Source organism: Archocentrus centrarchus, chromosome 20 (assembly GCF_007364275.1).
Source record: "Archocentrus centrarchus isolate MPI-CPG fArcCen1 chromosome 20, fArcCen1, whole genome shotgun sequence".
NCBI lineage: Eukaryota > Metazoa > Chordata > Actinopteri > Cichliformes > Cichlidae > Archocentrus > Archocentrus centrarchus.
This window is the reverse complement of record NC_044365.1, coordinates 4,576,608-4,601,548: the sequence shown is the minus strand read 5'-3', so window position 1 is coordinate 4,601,548 and position 24,941 is coordinate 4,576,608. Positions and strand designations below refer to the sequence as shown.

At 43.2% G+C, this 24,941-nt stretch overlaps 1 protein-coding gene across 1 annotated transcript in view; it reads right to left on the bottom strand.

Annotated features, from left to right (window-relative positions):
• The window catches only part of LOC115799063 (phospholipid phosphatase-related protein type 5), a 96,726-nt gene that overhangs the window by 57,913 nt on the left and 13,872 nt on the right, over positions 1 to 24,941 (bottom strand). The window contains exon 2 of the mRNA XM_030756008.1: positions 397 to 529. Coding sequence (XP_030611868.1) covers positions 397 to 529 — 133 coding nt within the window. The remainder of the gene's footprint in view (positions 1 to 396; positions 530 to 24,941) is intronic.

The window sequence follows — 24,941 nt, the reverse complement described above, 5'->3', positions numbered from 1 at the left end:
GTGTTTCATCAGTCTGATGGATTTTCCTTCATTCTTGTCGATCTGCTGCTGCTTCACAAAGTTGTATTACTATTGTGCTAAATATTTAGCATTCATCACAATTACAAAACACCAGGTACAGGTGACTTCTTTGCATATCAAAATAACAGCACTTCCTGTTTCTTTTATGTGAATATTGTGAATGGACTTATTTTTAATGTAAATAAGTAGCTAAATGCTTTGTTTGTAATAAGCATTTTGTTTCCAGGGTGAATCCTGCTACTTTATTATGTCAGTGTCACAGCCAATTTTTCCCCACACTTATAAAAACATTGCACCCCACTCAGCTTTGAGAAGTGGAAAAAACACAAAGTAATCACTGCACATGCATTTACAGTGATTACACCTAAGACTTACCGAGGAAGCGGAACGTCCTGCGCACCAGCGGGTTGAGGTAACAGCAGTCTCCGGTGGCCACTGTCTTCTCTAAACGGTCGAACTCTTTGGACGTGTACTGGACCAGGAAGAGCACGGTCTCTGTCACTGTGATCTGGAAGAAACAAAGACAGAAATAAAGGGAACAGCTCCTGAAATGACCACACTCTTTGTGTTGGTGGCGCCATTTTGTCATAGTCACTCTCAGCACTGCTCTCTCAGTGGGCTTCATCAGGACCGACACAGCTGCTGAATACACAAACACATGAGAGACAGCTCAGTCTGTGTGTGTGTGTGTGCTTCTGAAAATGGGGTCTAGTCTACTTATCTAGAACTGTTACGGTCTGTAAAGTTGACCGTGAGCCAAAGCGACCCATGTGGTGCCACAGAGCAGACGAACAACAGTGGGAGATGACCTGAACCATGCCATGGAGTGGGCCGCTGATCCACTAAACTAAAGAACAAAAAAGTAAAAGTGTGCAGCCAGTGCCTCCCAACACATCTAATTATTAATAAAACAATAAAAGACCGTCCAAGAACAAGCTCAGCACGGGCTGTGCAGAGACATCATTCCTGCAGATCAAAGCTGTGGTTCAGGTGACCGTCACGGTCATTTTTCACTGCCTTCTTTTTTTTTTTTACTTTAGATTTGTTTTACTCATTTAGTTTGAGCACTAAAATGATTTGGTTAGATTTAGGAAAAGGTTGTGGTTTAGTGTAAAATACACTCCTTCATACCGGATCATTTGGTCCATTTGTATCAGGGTGCATGAACCACACCGGTGGTATTCACAAGAAGCAGCTGAAATATGGCAGCTATCATTTCAGATACCCACAAACCAAATCAAGTTCTGACTGATCACCGAGAATCTTACAAACCAAAGCACTGGAGATTTCAGGTATGACAACATATACTTCATCCAACCCAGCAAGACTCTGAATTTAAACTCGATCAGGACTCGTTGGCTGGAAGGTGAAAAAAATGACCAACCATTGGATAAGTTTGAATGTGGTGTTTTAGACGTCTTCCAGTCTCCAGAGTGAGATTTGAAAAGCTGAGGCAAAAGTCGTAAATTAAGAACAGATAGAAATCCTCCAAAACAAAGATTTTTTTCTAAACAGCTGCTCACCGCAGGCAGCTTCAATGAAACATCACATTAAGGATAAACAAACTGCATTCAGGGGTGGAATTATTCTGATCCCAGTGAATGTGGACCTGAGTCAAAGTAAGCTGATGTGTATTTGTGGTATGAAAGCGTATGACACAGTGTAACAGTAGTCTGAATGACTGAGGAACAGCTTCGATCACACTTTGTTAAACACACAGTACTTGTTAGCACATACATTCATGTTTAGCTTGATGTGGGATTTTTTGCAAGAAAAGAAAAATATTTTCACCCTCTTAAAATAATGATCTAAATCAGTTTTTTCTTTGCCTAAATCATCATATTTTGAATGTCTGGTTCAGTTTTTTTGTCTTTTCTGAAAAACCTGAAAAAAAGGACTAAGACTATTATTTTAAGAGATTGACAACATGAGATCACTTGCTGCTTAGAAGACGAGCAGATTTAGACACAAAGATTCTGAAAGGGGACCAACAATAAGTGAGAGAATACCAAGGTGAGGTAGCAAACAGTGAATGTACAGTGCTCTTCATCATTCACACAGTCACTGCTCTTCAGGTAGGGTAAGCATTCATTATTTAAATATCAGACTGCCCCCAGTACTGAAAGAGGAAGCCAGCATGGAAATTTCAAGAGCATGAGGTTTCTCTAATGGCCATTTGAGGCTGGTTTTAAAAGTGAGTCAATCCCCATAGGCTCCCATTTAAAAACTACAGCATTAAAAAGCACGTTTATGTCCTGCTACAAAAATCTGGTTTAGCCTCTGTGGATATCTTCCCTTTTGTGATTGTTTTTTAACTCCTCGATTTAAACACTGGTTAGAATAAAGTTAGACAAAGTGTGCCAGCACAGGCACACTATAAAACCTGATGAGTTAGTTCAACTCAAATTATTTGAGGAAACCGATTGGCTCGAATCATTTAAGTTCATTAACTCAAACATTTAAAGCATGAAAAAATGACTCATTATGAGTAAAAGTAACAGAGATATTTTGTGTTAAAGCAGCTGAGATGAATAAAGCCAAAAATGCTGTGATTTGATTAAAAGGAAACATAACATGACTGCCATTTTTTATTTTTACTTAAGTGCGCCCGTGGGGGCACTTATTTTAATGTGTGGTCATTAAAACAGAATGACCACACAGAACAGATGACAGAAAGATGAAAGATGAAGAGGTGTTTACATTTTTTGTAATGATATAATGTAAACTCCACGAAACTAACTGGAACTATAGTACCACAACTTTAAATACTCAACAAATTTAAGTGTACTCAAAACAACTGCGTTAGAACTTCAACAATTCATTTTTAATTCTATTTAATTTATTGGAATGAGTGGCTCCAACTTTTTCAGCAGATTAAGTTAAATGAACTTGATTCGTTTATTAAGAAATACTGTAGAAATACTACCAGGTCAGACCTCTGCTGTTTGGAGTAACTGAACTCAAACTTGTTGTTGCTCTCGGTAAGTTTTGAAACATTTTAATATAATTATCTACAATTAACAAATTCTAATTTGTTTTTATAGTCAGCATCTTACTGATTATCAGGTGAGTGTGTGTGTGTTATGTTACAGTTTAGGCATGCAGCTTGTTAACCAAGCACGCTAATGTTAGCTGTCACTTCTAGCTTCAATAAACTAGCACGCTAAGTAATTGGATTACAATTACTTCATATTTGGATTCATAATGTGAATGGGTCGCTTCTTCAGAGTGCAAGCAAAAAGTTATGTTTACAAAATCCTGCATATGTGCAGAAGGAACATCAGCATCTAAGCACAGTCCTGGAGGATTAGCATCCCTTTGAGCTTTAAACCTTAATCTGATTTGCATTTCTCTGAGTCAGTGTTACCAAACTCTGTGCCGTGTCCATATGTGACAGTTGCTGCACTTTGCTGCCAACAGCTCCACAGCTTGCCAGCCGCATTAGACCAGCAACTGTTCTCCATCAGACTGCAGCCACCAGCAACTTCAGGCATATTGACTATCACTTGTACATTTACTGCAATACCAATGACTTTGAGGTAAAGAGGTTTTGAGTTTTACCACAGCCTCACACATCTTCACCTCATCACACACACACACACACACACACACACACACACACACACACACACGCACACACACACACACACACACACACACACACACACACACACACACATATATGCCTTATTTGAAGTTTTGGACAGAGGACATATTTTAGTTATTTGCACATTATATTATCATTTAAAAATAAAAACTTCTGCACTCACTTTAATATGCATTGTTTAATTGATATTTATTGTGATGGTCACATTAATGTTAAAAATACATTTGATTAGTTTCAAACTCGTATTTTCATGGGTCATTATTTTAATTGTGAGAAGTGACAACAAGGTGATATTCACAGGTGGGCAGGCTTCAACAGGTGAGGTAAGATTAAAATAATCATTGAATAACTGACTAATCAAAAAATCCTTAGTTGTAACTCTACTGGCTAAAGAAGCTAACTGCACTCCATGAGTGCCTGGCAGCACAGATGAACCTGCTGCTAAAGACTAAGATGTTCCCAGAATGGCTGACTGAAGGCCGGATGGTCCTGATTCCCAAGGATCCCCAGAAGGGGCCAGTCTCATCAAACTACTAGCCAATAACCCGCCTCAGTGCAACATGGAAACTCCTGTCAGGCATCATAGCAGCTAAGATGAGCGAGGCCCAGAAAGTAATTGGCAAAGATCCCAGAGGAGCAAAACACCAGCTACTGGTAGATAGAGCAGTGACTCGAGGCCAACCTGTGCACCGCCTGGATTGACTACAAGAAAACCTATGACTCGATGGCACACACATGGATCCTGGAATGCCTAGAACTGTACAAGATCATCAGTACCCTCAGAGCCTTCAAGAACTCAGTGGGTATGTGGAGAACAACACTAGAGGACAACTCCAAACCCATCGCACAAGTCAACATCAAGTGCAGGATTTACCAAGGAGATGCTCTGTCCCCTGTCCCCACTGCTCTTCTGCATAGGCCTGAACCCCCTCAGCCAGATCATCAACAAGACTGGCTACAGATACCCACTACCAAATGGAGCAAACATCAGTCACCTCCTGTACATGGATGGCATCAAGCTGTATGCTGTATGTATGTGACTGAGACACTTCACTGATGCACACCCCGTGGATCTACAGCAATAACATCGGAATGTCGTTCTGACTGGAGAAGTATAGTCAGATGGTAACTAAGAGAGGAAAAGTAGTCAGAACTGAAGGGAAGTCTAGTGGTTTGTTCAGATGTAACTTTGCAAACCTAAGCTGTGCTTCTTTGTTCTTCTTCAGAGAGAAGAGTCATTGTCCTGGCATCACTCCACACAATTCGGTCTTTTTCTAATTGTACTGAACTTTAAACTCTTCCCCCTGAGACACCTACTACAAGGAACCCTTGTTTCCCTTTTCTGAACTTCATGCATGCTCCCTGAACAAGAAGACCGGGTGTGCATCAGAAGTTAGTCAGGGTGATCTCTGCATATACAGCTTACTAGGGATACTCTTGGAAAAACCCAGAACCTATTCTGATGGTCATCAAAACATGCCTTTGTTAATATATACAGAAGTGTCAAAACTTGGGAGGCTGTCAGATGTAATCTTTATGGGGAAAGGGTTAACCTTTAGCATGTTCACTGAGACACCTGTCCTGAATGTTTGTCTCGTGAATAATGTCTCTCTCTGCAGACTGACAGAATTCAAATTGTTTGGAAATGACCTTCCCAGACTGACAGGCACCAGCTATTACTCCTTTAAAGTCATTCATATTTTTCCTGCTTGCTATTCCTTTAAGACACACCTAAATGCTTCAGACCAATTCAATTGTATTGATAGCACCAATACAGAGAAGACATTCAAACGACCCCCTCTGAGGAAGCACTTGGCGACAGTGGAAAGGAAAAAGCTCCAGCAGACCCAGGCTCAGGGAGGGGCAGCCATCTGCTGCGATCGGTTGGGGGTAAGAGGAGGAACCAGCAACCCTTTGCTTTTATAGAGGTGCTCACACTTCTGATGATCATTGAATCAAGTGCAACTGGCTGCTGTTTACCCTTTTATCATCCATCCATCCATCCATCCATCCATCCATCCATCATCCTCTTCTGCTTATCCTGTTCAGGGTTGTGGCCTATGAATCATAAAAAAAAGCATAAAAAAGAAGGAACCAGTGTTGTGTCTACACACAACACACATCTTAGCAAAGAACCAATGTTAAATTATGCCTTTAGGCACTTATTAGCAGTCTTTTGCAAAACACATAATTTCGTCCAATTATTTTAGTTCAATCTATGAAAAGTGCCAAAATAATAATACAATTTGACAGGCACAAAATAGTATTTTTGCACCTGCAAGGTGATTCCCAAAAGGCTATTAATCTTTTTGCAAGAAGCCATGTTTGAGGGAGGGTCATGATTAGAAAAGGCTGAGGTGTGCCAAATTAGACTGGACTGAAGGTCAGTGGCAACAGGTCTGATGGAGTGATGAATCCAGAGTTTTGGTTCAAACCATCAACAACCATCAGGTCACGAGAGTTGCACAGTGAGTGTCAGCAGCCATCTGTAAAACACGGTGGAGGCTCTGTCTGGTTGGGCTGCAGTGCAGTCAGGGCTGTTGGATCCATCATGAAACACTGGAAAGCATCTGATTGGCAGTGGCTTCATTTTTCAGCATGATAATGATCCCAGCACCACCAGAGACTGACGACCTGTCCAGCAGGTACCCCGACTGCGGCAGCTGGGACAGGCTCCCCATTGATGGGAGCGGGGGTGTCCTCACAGCATCAATCACCACACTGCTCGCCTCATCCTCATTTAAGTGTTTGCTTGTTGGGTTTCATTGAGACATATTTCACTGCCTTTGGAGGGATTTGGATACTGTGGAAGATCACATGCATGTCTTCACACACACACACACACACACACACACACACACACACACACACACACACACACACACACACACACACACACACACACAAACACACACACACACACACACACAGGGCTAATGATGTATCAGAAGACCAGGTAACAGGTGTCTCCAGGACACTGATCAATACTTTCCTGAGGCCCTTAAAAAAAAAAAAAGATCATAAATAGAACATTTGTTCTACTCTAATGGATTAAATGACACATTCATATTTTTGTGCAACTTTCAGGTCCATTGACTGTCTTATTTGTTGTTACATCAAAGTCCAAAACTGCATCCTGTGTTTCCATTTTTAGATGTCTGCGAGCTGTAAAAGAAGGAAACTGTCAAATGCCACTTTTAATGAGTAAGATCAGAACTTTTCATCCAGACAGACAGAAAAGAAGGAAGGACAGCAGGCAGAGACATAAAATGATCAACAGGGGGAACACCTGTGTTCACTAATGATGCTGGATTGTATTAAACTGCTCTCTAGTTTTTGTGTTTGTCTAAAATGTGCAAAATGGAGCATAACCAATTAATTAATTAACCAAATAAGCCACAATTTAATGTGTCCCCGAAGTGCTCAGTGTAAACCTGCGCTCAGCTTGATCCTAAAAGGTCAACATGTCAAATCAGAAACTGTCGGAAAACAGCAGTTTGTTAAACAGTCATGTGTGACGTGTCTTCATAGGAACTACGTTTGTGAGCACAAACACTGTCATATGTAACAGAGCTCTTATTCTGAAACGATGACAGTGTCCACTGTGGAGGCAGCAGGCTAACGGCAGTAATAGGACTATATTTTTATGTTTTTAGGATTATTTACTGCTTACTTCTATTTTCACGTCCTGGTTGGTGGTGGTTTGGTTTATGGTTTTTTTAAGGGACAATGTGCTCACTGAGCTACAATAAATGACTCAGTCACTTTCTGAATATTTCACAGTTTGCACAGAAACAGGTGTCTGCAGTTGGGTGAGGCAGACTCAGCTGATCCCGTGTTTGTTGGCAGCTGAGCCTCACAGACCTGCCAGCAGCGGAAACAAAAGAGCTTCTCCTTAGCTTCACTCTGCATCCCATAAAGTACCATAACTTCACCAATACTTGGCATCTGCCAGACAGTTATTTAGAAGAGATTTGCATTATGAAAGAGAGGTTTGGAAAAAGCAGAGCGCCTGTTAAATGCAGTGGGAGCTGGGATTCAGCAGAACACCGGAGCTGGGGTGGATGTGGATGATAGGCACTGACGTGTGACGCACATTAGAGTCTCTTGAATGTGTCATTAGTGTAATGAAGTAATTCTGCTGTGACAAAGAGCCACCGAGCAGCAGTGCTGGCCACCATCACCTCTCCACACAGCGTGGGTGAGGAGTGTGAACGAGTCTTTGCTGTTGCACAAACTTCATAAGTTTGTTTGTTACAGATCTGCCCTTTAAATGGAATCTGTTACATAGTTTCATCTGTTTAAGGGTTTCGCTTCTCTTATTTAAAGCTGCCTTCTCATTATGAGAGACTCACAAACCCAAACAGACGCCTGGGTTTGGCTGTCTGCTGACACACACTTATATCATTACCTGTCATTGAAAATCATTCTTCAACTTAACATTACCTTTCTGAAAATAAATAAATGTTGTTTTTAATTTGATTTGTTTTGCACTTGTTGGATTTATCGTGTTAGTTTCTGTCCTTTTTCTACTCTCAGCTTCACCTTAAACACACCTGGAGAGTGAAACTGAACACACACACACACACACACACACACACACACACACGATGTGAAGAAAATTATTAAATTGTGACAATCAGGTGTGTTACATTAACTGCAATAAAACCAGAGGTGGGAAGTAACAGAATACAGATACTTCATTGCTGTCCTGCAAAAACACAAAACGAGTACCCAGAGCAGACATGAAATACTTCCAAAATACTGAGCCTTTGCTGGTAGCTTCCTCCACGCTCTGCTGTGTGCATGTAACCGAATGAATGAGCGTGTTATCATTTATATCAGGTCTACTTTTGTTCAGTCAGTGGCAGGTGGAGATCACGTCCTGACTTTTACATATCGATGGGACAACGCTCACGTTTTACATGGACTGTATTTTCACGCCCTTTAAGTCCCGACTTCTCTGCTGGGAAAGGGTGCAGGTACAGATTATTCCCACGGAGACTCAGATGGAGCTGCTGCTCATGCTGCACCATCATTACTGCCCCCCCACCCCAGCACTAAAGAAAATGACTGGCAGTTATCCTGCAGCTGAACATTACCGGCTTCACAGTCTTGTTCCATTGTGAGGATGTTTTTACCATTACCATGGAAACATTATTTTGAGTCAGATATGGTGACTTTCCATTCAATTTATTTATTTTTTTCTTTTTAGAATTAAAAGAAGAAATAATAACTCTTGATTAATGACCATGAATTTTTTCAGCAGCTTCAGTTCAAATGTTTTTACTGCAGGTTCCTGTTTGATCATCTCCGTTTTGCTAAGCTGTGAAAGGCTGAAAGCAAAACTGTGACAAGTGAAAAAAGGACAAAAGAGGAAAATCTTCTGTTTTTATTACAGGGGAAACTTGCTGCACTGTTGCCATGGTTTCACTCATTTTATAATGAGGAACTACAAAAGACACGGAGGAGTAGACTGCACATGCTCAGTACATCTCTGCTTTTACAGCTCCCGCTTTCAAAGAAATCCCCACATCCCATACATATGTGTTGTCATGACTACCAAATGATATTGCCTGACTGTATAGATCATCATTAGAGGGCAAACACTCCAGTTATTAAAATACCAGCAAAGAATACAAGCACGCATCATAAGAGACTTGTTGTCCTGGGGCTGTTACCATATCACATTTCCAGCACATAATTACTGTAGTCTATGTAGCCCAATTATCACGCATATATACTTTAAGGGATTACTTTTAAATGAAATCCATTTCCTGCTCTACTTTTAATTATCAAAGTTATCATCTGTACTGGTCCACTGTGCCACCCCTTAGATTCAGATTACTGATTGCAATCCATTAACATCAACATCAAGAGGAACAAAGACCTGCTCTCAGCATCAAAAGAACTGTCACAAGTTCTGCAGGCTGCAAAACTAAATGCAAGAACACCGAGAAGAACTGATACTGCGCAGCAGACTGGAGAAATATTTCTGAAAGTTCATTATAACCTTTGTACTTATGCACAGAAGAGCCACAAGAATCATACACAGCATGGTTTTATGAACACACTGACGCACTTTTTTTAACACTTTTTTATTATTATTGTAGAATTCAAAATAGAATAAGTAATATAGAATTGTCATGGTTACCAAATTTGGCTGGACCTCAGGAGCAGACCCCACAACCAATAACAATAAAAGAGTTTATTTATAAAGAGTGAAACTGTGGCAGTGAAGTGCAGCTGGAAGATAAGTGAGACTCACGGTGAGTCTGCAAGGAAGGAGAGGGAGTGTTAGCGTGGGCTGAATAGAGCTGGTAAAGCATACCAAACCAAGTGAATGGAGGCTTTACTTTGGGTCCAGAGAGCAAGCATTTGGAGGAGGTTTGACGGAGGACTGGCTGGGGGTCGAAGGAGTGTGTGGGGGGGAGTGGTGGAGAATTGGCAGGCATGTTATAGTCCGAGAGCAGATGGTGTGGCTGAGGGCCTGGAAGCTTTGGCTGTGAACTAGGAAATCCACAAGGTGAGACGGGAGAGTCCTCAGGAAAGCGCCAAGATTTGTAGGTGCAGAGCAAAACTCTTAGGTGCCGTTTACACGAGACCGTTTTCATTTTGAAACGGTGTCGTTTTGATGCGTTTCGGCCTTCTGTTTACACGACAACAGAGTGAAAACGATGTGTTTCAGAAACGGGGTCCAGAGTGGAGCGTTTCAGAAACGCACCGGCTTGCGTTTTCGTGTAAACACTTGAAACCGGGGTGATTTGAAAACGCTCGACTCGCACATGCGCACTATGGTTGCGACGGCCAGTTTTTCGCGCACGCGCAAACTGATAAACAGTACTCGCGGATTCACGAGTGCTTCTTATGCTTTTCCTGTGTTTTTACCGTTTTGTAATTCAGCGTTGTGTGCAGCAGCGATCCAACCTCATCATCGGTCCACACAAAACCTCTCACATTGGCCGTTTTGTAAGTAGTGAACAATTTGCCGCACTACCTACTGTGTCACTCCACGCATGCGCGTCTTGCGTAAACAAACTTTGCAAAGAGAAAACCAACGCCAACTTGTGGCCTGGCATGGGAACTACATGGCTTTCATCGTTTCACATGTCCTCGTGTAAACGCGGATCGTTTCTGAAACGCCATCGTGTAAACGAAAGGCTGAAACGCATCAAAACGACACCGTTTCCAGTGAAAACGGCTTCGTGTAAACGGCACCTTAGTCACAGTGCCGGGAGAAAAATGAGAGTCGAAGCTTACTTTTCAGGTAAGTACAAAAGCAAAGTACAACGAGGGGAGCCGATTTACCACTAGAGGTGAACCACAGCCACAGTCTCCACAGAGGAGCGATAAGAAAACAACCACCACAGCCAGCCCGTACCCTGACAGCTGAGAAACATGGAAAGTAGGGTGAACCCATCATTCTCATGCACAGGTAGCAGCAGAGGCTGGTATCCTATGGAGGGGTTCCCCCTCCAACCAATGCCTCCACTCCGCCAAAGCTAGCTTAATGGCTAACAACTCCTATTTACCCACATCATGTTTTTTTTTTTCAGCAGGTGTTAATTGGAAAAGAGAAGCACAAGGATGTAGCTTACCATCTGGGCCCCACACTGAGACAGTCCCGCCCCCACCCCAGAAACAGAAGCATTCACTTCAACTACAAAATGCTTGTGGGGGTCCAGCTGAGAACTGGAGCTGAGCTGAATTTCTCTTTGAATTTCTGTTGGGTCTGCTTCGGTTGTCTGCAGAAAAGCCCTGGAAGCAGAGGTTAAGCTGGTCAGGGGTAAACCAATCTGACTGAAGCTGCAAATAAAATGGCGCTAAAAGTTGGCAAAGGCCCTGAAGTGCTGCAGCTGTTCCCTGTGGAGGGTGACGGACAGCTTAAGGATACAAATTTAGAAAATTTGTTGAAAATCTGTTTGCAACATTCTGTAGTCTTTGCCCAATATTCATACCAAGTTTCAGAAGAATTTGTCTATAAATAAAAAAGAAGCAGCGATTGGTGTTAAAGATCAATATCCAGTATTTTTTTTTTTTTTATTTGTGAAAAATCAAAAATGTGTAATATTTTGTTGACCATTGCCCTATGAATATTCATGACAAGTTTCAGAAAAATTAAACAATAAATAAGGGAGGAGCTGAAGTTAAACATTAGTGTACAGCATTTATGGAAAAGTTCAAGAATTCATTAAAAAAATGTTGAAAATTAAAAAATCAAAAATCTCTGTCCCTATTTTATAGACCCTCACCCAAACAGCATTTGTGCCAAGTTTCAGAAGATTTCAAATATAAGTGACTGAAGAATAGGGAATTTATCAAGAAGTTGATGGCTTGGTTTCGGGACAACTCCGCTGACTGTCGACTGTCGTTGACTGCTGAGCTCAAAGGTCTCTCAAACACAGCTGGAGCATTCGTGAGGCCAAAAGGCAGGACTAGGTGCTCAAAATGGCCCAGGGAAGTGTTAAAAGCTGGTTTCCATTCCTTTCATTTTCCCAGTTTTACTGAATACAGAGGCAAGATGATGGTATTTGGGGGGGGGGGGGTGGGGGGGGGGGGTAGGTCTGGCAGTGCTGGCAGAGGGATGCTAAGTGGTGGGAAGTGATGGTGAAATTGCTGACAGCAAAAAATTGAAACAGCAATAAAGACTCCAACTTGCAATGTGTTCTGTTTCCAGTTGATGTGGTGGTTTTGGGACTGAGAGCAGGGGAAACCTAAAGTCAGAGGATTGCTGGGGGACTGTGAAACAAGGACCTGAGGTGACTCTTGATAAAGAAGGTCAAAGGTAAAAGGTTGACAGGCCGGGTTTGGTGGGTTATAGTGGTGAGCTTTGGCTCAGGATGTAGACCAGGTCATTTACTAATTGGAAGGTTGGTGGTTTGATTTCTGGCTGCTCCAGTTTGGATGTGAAAGTATCCTTGAGCAAGTTGAACCCGATTCTCCTGATGTATTCTGATGAATTCATCGGAGTGTGTACATGTGTGTGTGTGTGCAAATGTTATATAGAAAGCACTTAGATCTAAAAGTGCTTGTATGAATGAGTGTGTGCAAACATGTTGTATAAATTGCTTTGTGCTCGAGTAGAGTAGAAAAGCGCTACATAAGAACCAGTACATGTACCATGTCTGTCTCCCAGATCCAAACTGGGAGCTGGTTCCACAGAACAGGGGCCTGAAAGCTGCCTCCTGGGCACCTCTTGGGTGAGGTGTTCTGGGTATGCCTTACCAGGAGGAGGCCCCCGGGCAGACCCAGGACACTCTGTTGAGATTACATCTCTCAGGTGGCCTGGGAAAACCTTGGTGTTCCCCCGGATGAGCTGGTGGAGGTAACTGGGAGAGGGAGGTCTGGGCTTTTCTGCTGAGGCTGCTCCCGATGAGCGGAACAAAATGCATGGAATGGATTTAGCATTTATTTTCAGGGTGTTGTAGAAGTGCACTAGATTTCAAGGTATTCACTGTTATTTGAGTGGAATAAATGAAGTGTGTTTACAAAATCAATGAGTAATCATGTTAAATAATTATGATTTCAGTATGGACCAAACTCATCGGGATTATGTTTTTTCCATAATCCAGCAGCCCTACCCAACATTAAACCCTATGGAGTCATGTCACTCAAGTTCAGGAAGACGAGTGAACACGTTTGGCCATGTAGTGTAATACTCATTCATGAAAACACACTTTCTGCATTTTGGCTTCGTTTTTGTTAAAAAAAAATAATAATGGCATTGTATAATATGTCGTATTGTTGTTCTGCCTGTTATTAAATAATGTTAGAACCTGAAAAGAATGGGATGATTTATTTAATTAGTTTTATTTGTTTTAATTAGTTGAACAACATTGTCAGACAGGCAGTCCTTTTGTGGTCTTCATCAGATTGTTGATTGTTACGACGTTTTTATCATAAGGTACCGTTTTATTATTTATTGTATGCTAGGGTTAATCAGACCCTTTGGCAATCACAGCATATTGCCTGTGATATCATTGAAAATGGCAAGAAATGGCTAAGGGGCCGCCTGATGCCCAAAAAGTCTGAGCAGCACTGTGAGAGCCACAGGCCATTTGTCCCACTTTCTCATTGGCTATAACAGAAGCTGACAGGTCCACAGTGACAATGTGCTGCTTGTTTAGTCCCTTAACTACCTCTCTGCCCTTTCTGTCTCTGTCTTCATCTTCCTCACTGTAGAGCGTTTCCCTGTTGGCTAAGCCATGATGACAAGGCCATGGTGACCTGTGCTGCTTATTCACTCAGCAGCTCCTCTGGTCAGGGCTGAACTGGCTCACTCCTCTCAGCCTCTTCCTCCATATAGCTGCCTTAGAATTAGCTTATTTCATTTCACACCAGTCTATGTCAAGACACTGGCCTATGATTATCAGTAAGCCAGAATGAAGCCACTGAAACGATGTCTCAATATGTATCCATTCTCAAGCTAATAATTGGGTTTGTAGTGGCAACAAGTTTTACCAGGAGAGTGAGACGCGAGGACTGAACAATAGAAGAAGCTTTTGGACACGCACAGAGACTCCTGGGACATTTTTAGCTGCTGAAGCATGAATGAAGCCTCTGGCCTCCATAGTCTCTACAGTGGTACAAAGCAGTCATTTTGGATAAGACTGCGAACAGTGTCCCAAAACAAGGAGCACCCTCCGAGCTGAAATTTGATGTTTTCAATCAGTGAGATGGTAATCAGGTATGAGTATGCACACTGTTTTTTTTAAAGAACAAGGTTCCATCAGAGACCGGCTGCAGGACATGTGGCATGAACAAAGGAGTGTTCTGAGGTCTTGTGAAAAAGAACGTATGATGCTGAGGCTAGAAAAGGTTACAGAACCATCTCTTAATGTTCCACCAATCAACAGTCAAACACAGGAAATTTAAGACCATCGTTACTCTCCACCAGAACGGTTGACCAACACCAATGCGTGTGATAGCAGCAAGGTTGCAGAGGAACCCTGGGTAATTCCACACCTAAATTCATGTTTACCAGCACAATGATTGTTTGCAGATGGGTAGTAGTTTTCTTTCTGCAGCCCTGACGGTTTCATAAATGTTCCATGGACACGTCAAAAGGTCATTTGAATAATGTCTTGTGGACAGAAGAGACCAAAACAGATTGTATTGGGTATAAATAAGAAGCACTTTGGAGAAAGCGTCAGTACCAAGTGTAGGAAACTTGGGCCCGAAGTCCAGTGCCTGGGTGGCTGTAGCTCAGTAGATAGAGCAGGTCACCTACTGATCGGAAGGTCAGCGGTTCGAATCCTGGCTACTCCGGGCTACATGCCAATGTATCCTTGGGCAAGATACTTAACCCCAAGTTGCTCTCCGACCGTTCTGTCGGAGTATGAATGCGTGTGAATGTTAGGTAAATAAAAGCACTTAGCTTTGTAAAAAATGGAAGTGCTTGTATGAACGGGAGTGCATGGGTGAATGCAAACAGGTTGTATAAGCGCTTTGAGTGCTCATACTGAGTAGAAAAGCACTATATAAGAACTAGTCCATTTACCATTACCAGGTGAGTCTGAAACACCAGACTCACCTTGAATCACAAAGAATACATCATCCTGTGCGACAGCACTTCACCTGATTTAGGTGCAGGTGCCTGCTCAGCTTTGGTTTCCTCAGAGGAAGCTTCCTGTAGTCATAGATCAGTGCAGAGCTTTAAATATGAACACAGCAGACTGTAAGTATTAAGCTGTTCTTGTTTGTTTGATTATTGCATCACATGTTTCAAAGTCAGGCCCCAGTGTCAAAGAACAGCTGATGCTCAGGGAAGGACAACATGTTGCATCCATCATGTCACTATATATACATTTAAATAAATAATAGCTGTTTCCTTTACCCAGAAATGATAAGATTTCATTCAGTGAGATTTTACTGTTTGTGCTTCAAGCTGAATGCACTGGTTTTTCTGTAGTGCTTTTCTACTCTGAGCACTCAAAGCACTTCATACAACACGTCTGCATCAACGTTATTACCTTTAACAAAAATGAAAGAAAAAGACTGAAATCGAAAAAACATTTTTCTTAACTGACATAAATAAAATGGTAATAACTGAAACTGTACTGAAATGATAGATACATGACCTTCATTTCTGTGGTTGTCAGTTTATTTAAAGCCCTGTGGACTGATATGAAATCATTTTTTTCGCTCTAGCAGTTTTAGCTGGGAGTGCCATACAGCACCTCACTCTGTCTGTGTGTGTGTGTGTGTGCTCACTGCGCCAGTCTGCAAAATAATGGCACCAGTAAAAGTTGGGAGGAAGCGGCAGAGTCCCATATGGGATTTCTTTGAGTACAACAGTGAGTCAGATAGAAGCGAGCGTCTTGCTGTGGATGACAAAATGTGCAGAACATTTCAAGGGGAAGACCACCAACCTCAAAGTCCACCTGAGAAGCACACGAGGTAACCTACGACGTAACCTGACCTGCACCTCTCGAGAAATCTAACTACAGGTTTTGTCCTCTCTCCCCCCTCAGCAGATGACCCCCCCTCCCTGAGCCTGGTTCTGCTGGAGGTTTCTTCCTGTTAAAGGGAGTTTTTCCTTTCCACTGTCACCAAGTGCTGCTCATAGGGGGTCGTTTTGACTGTTGGGTTTTCTCTGTATTATTGTAGGGTCTTTACCCACAATACAAAGCGCCTTGAGGCGAGTGTTTATTGTGATTTGGTGCTATATAAATAAAACTGAATTGAATCAAATTACATGTCAGGTCATCGCAGCCCAGAATGATTGTGGTAGGGGTGGCTGTAGCTCAGGAGGTAGAGCAGGTCACCTACTGATCGGAAGTTCAGCGGTTCGATTCCTGGCTGCTCCAGGCTGTATGCCAATGTATCCTTGGGCAAGATACTAGAAAAGCGCTATATAAGAACTAGTCCATTTTCACTGTAGTTTTTGAATTTATCAGTGAGAGAATAGCAATCAGGAATAATAATCATAGAATCAATATAAGGACTCACAAATGTCAGAAATTCCTGGGAGGAGACTTCTGAAACTATCAGACTGGACAAAGTGGGAAAAAACCAGAGGGATAAATGTTTGCACACAAAGGCTGAGGACCAAGGAGGGGAAAACGTTCCAGCATTTTTTTGTTTCTGTCGGCCAGCACCGCATATAAAACACCCGCACACGACCACAAGGTAATTAACACACATAATGCAGCTCACACAAGCAGAAATACCGGTAGGTTGTGTACATAGGCCCCACAAAGACCCAGCACAGAAGTCTAATTAATGAGTATCTAACCAAACTAACGTCCTTGAGCAGCTCCAACAGAGAACCACAGTTTTCACTGGAAAAATAACTCCTGGCTAGTTAAAACACTGCGAGCAGGAGAGATGTGTTTCACCGAACAACAAAATCAGACTAAACAATAATGTAAAATCCAGAACTATTATAACCTTGGTCTGCATTCACACACACTTCCTTCTGCATCGAAGTGCTTTCTATCCAACATTCACACTCCAATGAACACATCGGGAGAAACTTGGAGTTCAGTATCTCGCCCGAGGACACTTCGGCATGCAGACTGGCGCAGGGAGCAAGGGATTGAACCACCAACCTCTTGATTGGTAGATGACCCGCTCTACTTCCCAAGCCACCAAAGCAGCAGACATAAAGCTGACAGTCTGGGAATGAAATGGTTATTGGTTTAATTTTCATACTGCACCAAACTGCTTGGCTGGCTGGTGATTTACACTGCAGGAAAAGAACAAACTACTAAGCAAAAGGGCAACGGTTTAATGTGAACCCATGCACAGAGATTTTTGCAGCAGCCTGGTTTCTGTTGCACACAGTGTAACACGATTAAAAAGGTGCAATTAAGCTAAAAATGTAATACATACAAAAAATAAAATGATAAAGTGTAAAGATAAACCAAACAAAAGCAAAGCTTACAACATTGCACTGGATTGGCATCTCCAGCTCTGCAGGACACACAGTGCAGTCATAAAGAAACACAAACACAAAAACAGTTCCAACACAACAGTGAGATCCACACACGAACACAGAGCTGCATAAATCAGGCTGGCAGGAAGAGCCCCCCCCCCCACACTCAGCTGCTCCGATTTAGACTCAACATGCTCTCACATTAATGTCACATTAATGTGGTATTCAGTATATCAAAAGCATGTAAAGAAAGACTATAAAAGGATGTATATTTAAGTCAGACTTAGTCAGGTTTGGTGATTTCAACCAAATGAGCTCACTCAGCACCACCACAGTCTCACCTACGACTGACTGATCTGCTCGTTTTGTTGCTGCCTGCAAACGTAAGACTGCTTCAAAAATGACTCATGCTGTCATTTACATTATCTGCACTGCTATACTGGACTCTATGCCTCGGGTCTTTAGAGAGGTTTACTTAGTTATTACAAATGAGCTTCTTAATCCTGACTGTGATTGTAACGCAGAAGTTAGAGTAGTGTGTGCCTCTCTCGGCTCTCAGCTAAGCCTCAAACACTCTTTCAGTCACTGTACTGTTCTCTCTATGTGTTGTACTCACTGAGCATGAACATAAATAAACAGCCAGCCAAACTCCTTTTCTGGAGCCAGGAAAGTGAGCGTACTTGCTCCTTTAATGACTTTGTATACAGCCATCACATTGAACTGACGTCCATGAACTGGAGTGAAACTACAAAAACACATAAAAAACACTCTCAATAGATTGTCATATAATCTACAGGTAAGCACAGTTAAACACTAACGCAAGAGACATCAAAGTAACCATCCTATAGATATATAATGTGAGATTAACACAAAGTGCAGGTAACAGGTAAGCACACATGTATCATTGACTCAGAGGTCACAACCATCATATTCACAAAGGGCGAGAGAAAATGCCATAAAACATACTATTATAAATCTCCATACATGTAAAGAACAGATAGAACTCACAGCCATTGCTTTCTGAAGGATCCAGTCGAAGGATTGCTTTGGATGTAACATAAATGACTTCAGTGTGCAGCCATGCTTTCCCCCACAATTCTCAGCACTTCCTGTCTATACAAATGTCAAAATAAAAGCTCCAAAAATTTCTGATGAATATAACAGAAATACAATTCCTCTGTTCTTATTGCAACATATAAACACTCAAGACAGAACACTCCCCGTCTGGCATCTATACATGCCATTTCAAGTTTAACTGTCTTTGTCTGACCTTTGACTCTCTACTGATAGGAGCAAAACAACCTCATTTACAGGCCTTAAGAAAGTCTTTACTTTGCCTTCCAATGTTGTTCTGACTTCAACTTTTCGTACTTTTCCATCTCCACTCGGGAAGGAAGCAGTGACCAGCCCCATTGGCCATTCATTACGAGGTGATTGCGTCTGCTTAAGCAACACGACGTCACCCACTTGCACATTGCGACATTCTACATGCCACTTGCGCCTCGGTTGCAGAGTGTGGAGATATTCATTTCTCCATCGGGTCCAGAATTCGTCAGCGAGTGCCTGTACTCGTTTCCACTGGCACTTGAAAAGTTCTTTTCCAACAAAACTACCAGCTGGTGGCGATACACCTGGTTTCTGTGTTACTATCATAGCAGGGGTCAGCAGCAATGGCGAAGAAGGATCAGAAGAAACTGGAACCAGTGGTCTTGCATTAATTATAGCAGACACCTCCGCCATCAAGGTACAGAGTACTTCATGAGTCAGGTGAGTATGTTTACTTTGAAGCAACATGGAGTCCAGTATGTTCCTGGTTACACCTATCATGCGCTCCCACGCGCCCCCCATATGAGAAGCATGGGGGGGGTTGAACTCCCATGTACACCCATGCTCATAGAGGTGTCTCAGGATCTTGTTTTGCCCAGGATTGTCTTGTTTTATTCTCAGTTCGGAACAAGCTCCAATGAAGTTTGTACCGCGATCTGACCTCAGCTGCTTCACAGGTCCTCTTAAGGCAAAGAGTCTACGTAGTGCATTGATGCAGCTAGCTGAATCCATGGACTCTATGACTTCTATGTGCACAGCCCTGGTACTCATGCATGTAAACAGTATCGCCCACCGCTTGCTCTGAGCTGCCCCACCCCGGGTACGTCGGGTGGTCACCTCCCATGGACCAAAAACATCTAACCCCACATATGTAAAAGGAGGTGACATGCTCAGACGTTCTGGGGGAAGGTCGGCCAGCTTCTGGACTTCTAGTTTCCCTCTCAGCTTTCGGCAGACAACACAGGAATGGATCATAGAGTTAATCAAATTTTTGCCAGCAACTATCCACAGGCCTGCAGCTCTAACTGCACCTTCCGTAAGTTGTCGTCCTTGATGATTTACCTTTTCATGGTAATGGTTCACCAGCAATTTGGTGACATGATTCCGTTTCGGGAGAACGACTGGATTTTTTATCTCAAGACTCACAGTGGAGTGTTTCAGACGTCCCCCAACCCGTAACAGGCCGTTGCACATAACAGGATCCAGCTTTAGGATTGCACTTGTACTTGAAATTGCTCTTTTCTCTTGTAGTGCAGCATATTCTTCTGGATAAGCATCTCTTTGCACCAACCTTAGTATGGTTAGCTTTGCTGCCTCCAGTTCTTCTGGAGTACGAGGTCTGTTACAGATATGCCATCGCCTACATGTATTCCGGGAGTTGGTCTTGAATGAGTGAGTCTGGTGTATTAAGAAGGCAACCGCTCTCAGCAAAGACCTCCAGGTGGAGAAACGTTGAAACCTATCGGATGCAAATTTACCCTTAGCCACATGGGTGGCACGGGACATCACCTGTGGTCGCACCTCCACATCGGTTTCTGGTTCCACCAGGTCAAATGGTTCATGTGTTTCAGCCACAGGAGGCTTATAAAGAAACTCTGGACCGGTAAACCAGGTAGTTTCTGCAAGCTGTGATGGTGAGACAGATCGGGTGGCTAGATCAGCTGGGTTTTGATCTGTTGGTACATAGTGCCACTGTTGAGGAGAAGTTGTCTGTCGGATTCTGTGAACACGATTATGCACGTACACATAGAATCGTTTGGTGTCATTGTGGATGTATCCAAGAACTACTTTACTGTCACAGAAGAACTTCACACTATTGGGTTTGAGATCAAGCTCCCCAAGAATTAACTCTGCCATTTCAACAGCTAGCACCGCCCCACAAAGTTCAAGGCGAGGGATCGTGGGCTCTGGTTTGGGCGCTAGCTTTGCTTTCCCGAGTACAAAGCCAACTTGACACTGTCCATCTGTAGTGATGACTTTCAGGTAAGCTACTGCTCCCATGGCCCAGTTTGAGGCATCAGAAAATAGACACAGCTCAGCATATGCAGTGCTGGAAAGGGGCTGCTGTGTATAGGTACGAGGAAGCTGGAGGTCACTCAAATCCTGCAGTGATTTCTTCCATGTTTCCCATTCATTCAACTTGTCTGCGGGAAGTTCAGCATCCCAGTCACAAATGTCGGCCGAAAATTCTCTTAGCAGTGCTCGTCCTCGGATGGTCACTGGAGCAACGAAGCCCAATGGGTCAAAGAGACTGTTAACCGTTGATAGCACTCCTCGTCGAGTAAACGGTTTGTCATCAGCCGCAACTTTAAATGTGAAGGTGTCAGAATCTATACTCCAGCACAGCCCAAGGCTTCTTTGCATTGGCAGAATTTCTTCATTCAGCGCTAAGTCTTTTAGACCTGTGGCCAGATCTTCAGAAGCGAAAGCTTGCATGACTGCAATGCTGTTAGAGGCAATCTTATGCAGTTTAAGATTGGATTCTGCCAGTGATGCTTGAGTGCGTTTGAGGAGGTCAATGGCCTCTGCTACAGTTGGGAGAGAGATTAGTCCATCATCCACATAAAAGTGTCTCTCGACGAAGTGGCGTGAATCGGGTCCATACATGTGTTCACCCTTTTGGGCAGCTCTTCGAAGTCCATATATAGCAACTGCAGGTGAAGGGCTATTCCCGAACACATGCACCCGCATGCGGTATTCCAATACTTCCTTGGTCAGGTCGTGGTCTTTGTGCCAGAGAAATCTTAAGTAGTTTCTGTGATCTTCTCTCACCATGAAACCATAGAACATCTGTTGGATGTCGGCTGTCACAGCAACAAGTTCCTTCCTGAACCTAAGCAGTACTCCAAGAAGGGAGTTGTTTAGGTCTGGGCCTGAGAGCAGGACACTGTTAAGAGAAATTCCATTTTCTTGTGCGCTCGAGTCAAATACCACACGTATTTGATCTGGTTTCTGGGGGTGGTAGACACCAAAAATAGGTAAATACCAACATTCCTCATTTTCTTGGAGAGGAGGTGCCTCCTCAGCATGTCTGTTTTCGAGAACCTTTCTCATGAAAGCAATAAACTGTTCTTTCATTTCAGGATTTTTGCCCAATGTGCGATGCAAGGAGTGGAGACGAGAGAGGGCTTGAGCTCGGTTGTTTGGCAGGCGTGGTCTGGGTGACCTAAATGGTAGAGGAGCAACCCAGCTGTTTTGCTCATTCTGGCAGAACTCTTTCTGCATGATGTTCAGAAAGATCTCGTCATCAAAGGACAAGGCAAGTTTGTTGTCATTCGTTTGTCTTGTGAATACAGTCAACCCGAGATTTTCCTCAGCTGGCACTCTGATGGACCCATAGCTAAACAGGCACGGGTATATATCGGGTCTATGCTCCCCGCCATAGCCCAAATTTTCTTTCACGGAGATGTTATTCTGGCATGGCACCATGAAAGATGGACGACCATTCTGCAGGACGTTAGTTTTGTAGGCAGTTACAATGGGCTTGTGAGCACTGTTGATGCAAACTTCCCCAACTATCACCCATCCCAAATCCAAACGCTGGGCGAAGGGCGCATTATGGGGTCCATTAATTTGCTGTCTCACTTTGTGAACACGTATGAGATCTCTCCCCAATAAGATCAGAATCTGTGCTTCAGGATCTATCTCAGGGATGTAAGGTGCCACAGGTAACAAGTGGGCATGGGAAAGTGCCACCTCTGGTGAAGGGATTTCAGACCTGTTGCTCATGATCTCATTACATTCAATAAGTGGAGGTAGGTCTAAGCACAGCTCACCATTTAAATCTTCAATCTGGAAACCAACTGCTTTCCTCCCCATCATCTCAGTGGTTCCAGCGCAGGTCTTCAGTGAATAAGGTGCAAGGTCGCTATAAATGCTAAAAAGCTGGAAAAACTCAGATTTGACTAGTGAGCGATTACTCTGGTCGTCAAGGATAGCATACATCTTGACTGAGTGTTCCTTTTGTCCTTTTGGAAAAACCCGCACCAGGCATATCTTAGCACAGGATCGTGCAGGGAGACCATCTCCACAGACCTCAGTGCACTTTGAAGTTACCTCTGGAGGGAAGTTGTTTAGCTGGTCTGTATCTGGCACTGATTCAGGTGGCAACACTTCTAGGAGTGTAGTTTCTGGATGGAGCGCGGTGCAGTGTTTGTCACTCCCACACTCACTGCATTGTAGGTCCAGCAGACATTCCCTGGCAACATGAGTGCCTGAGCAGCACCTGAAGCACCGTTTGTGGTCCTTTAATAACTTCTTGCGTTCCACGAGTGGCTTTGTTTTAAAGGCTCTACATTTTTCCACAGGATGGGGCTTGTTGTGAAGTGGACAGTACTTAGCTAGATCACTTGTACCCTTCCTATTCACTTCTTCTCTATGACTTAAGTTTGGATCAGCTGCTGCTGACACATTTGTCTTTCGAACAGCTATGGCAAATTTCCCACCATCATGCCTTACCAAGGTTTTTCGTTACGATTATAAAAACGACTGCTGTTTGTCAAAACAAAACTGGGATCGTTTCTGGACTTTGCCTCACTGTTAACAAAGTCAACAAAAAAGTCAAATGGGGGAAAGCATACCCTATACTGTTCTTTATACCTTGAACCAACAGAGAGCCATTTCTCTTGTAGGTTCACCGGCAGCTTCTCAGCAATAGGGTTAATGCCCCGCGGAGTATCCAAGTAACTAAGACCTGGTAAATATCCATCCTCCTTGGCAGCCAACAGCTCCATTAGTAGGTCACTCAGTTCTCTTAGTTTTACGTTTTCTTTTGAAGTGAGGCGAGGGAAGCTGTCTAGCCTCTTAAAAAGAGCACACTCTATCACTTCAGGTGTTGCATAACATTCCTGAAGTCTCAACCAAGACAACTGAAGTGCAGCCTTAGGGTTAGTGGCATGGGCAGCGCGAATCCTTTTTACGTGTTCTGATGATTCCCTGCCAAGCCATTTTGCTAGTAAATCTAGCTCTTCACTGGCCGTCAGTTCCAAGTCCTGAATGACATTAAGGAAGGATGACTGCCAAGCTCTGAAGCTCTCTGGCTGATCATCAAATTTTGTGAGACCTGTGGTTACTAATTCCCTGCGCGCCAGATACTTTGCAAAATCCAACATATGTGTAGATGAAGTCTGAGAGTTTTGCTGTTTGCTGATCCTTTGAGTGGCATCTGAATGCTTCATGGGTGGACCCTGTTCTGAAGAAGCCTTAAAAGGGTAGTGAGAGTGTGACCTAGTGTACTGAGGTAAGAGTGGCTGCCGTCCCATAGCTGGTTGAAACTCACTTAGCTGCGAGTAGTCTGGCTTTGTGGGTAAGGCATGGTAATACTCTATGCCAGATTCTGAGGGTTCTTGTTTTGTTGATAGCGATGGCTTCCTAACCTGGAGGGGACTTGGCGTGTCTAGAGGCTCTGTGGTGGGTTTGAGACTGACCTGAGCTTGATCTTCAAGGTACGCCTCAGTTTGCTGTCTGATGGTCAAGGGCGAGATGCCACTCCTGATACTGTGTTTGTCATCACATTCTATGGCTGCTGCTGCCTCCAAAATCTCAGCCTCTGCGACAGCAGCTGCTGCTGCTTTTTCGAGTTCCAGTGCTTCTAGATCTGCTTCTAGTGTGGCCCTTTCCAAATCCAATTTGGCTCTTTGTTTTTTTAATTCAAGCTCCTTTTGTGCAAATGTGACCCTCGTGCGCGCAGCTTCAGCCACAGCTCTGGCTTTAGCAGCAGCACTAGCTACTGACTGCCGTGAGTAAGAGGTCTGCTTGGAGCTGGAGACCGTTGACACCTTTTCATCCTGGTCTGCAGTTTCGGGATCCATAACTCTGCTGAAGAATCCCTCTGATGTTATGGCTTTTCACTGTACTGTTCTCTCTATGTGTTGTACTCACTGAGCATGAACTTAAATAAACAGCCAGCCAAACTCCTTTTCTGGAGCCAGGAAAGTGAGCGTACTTGCTCCTTTAATGACTTCGTATACAGCCATCACATTGAACTGACGTCCATGAACTGGAGTGAAACTACAAAAACACATAAAAAACACTCTCAATAGATTGTCATATAATCTACAGGTAAGCACAGTTAAACACTAACGCAAGAGACATCAAAGTAACCATCCT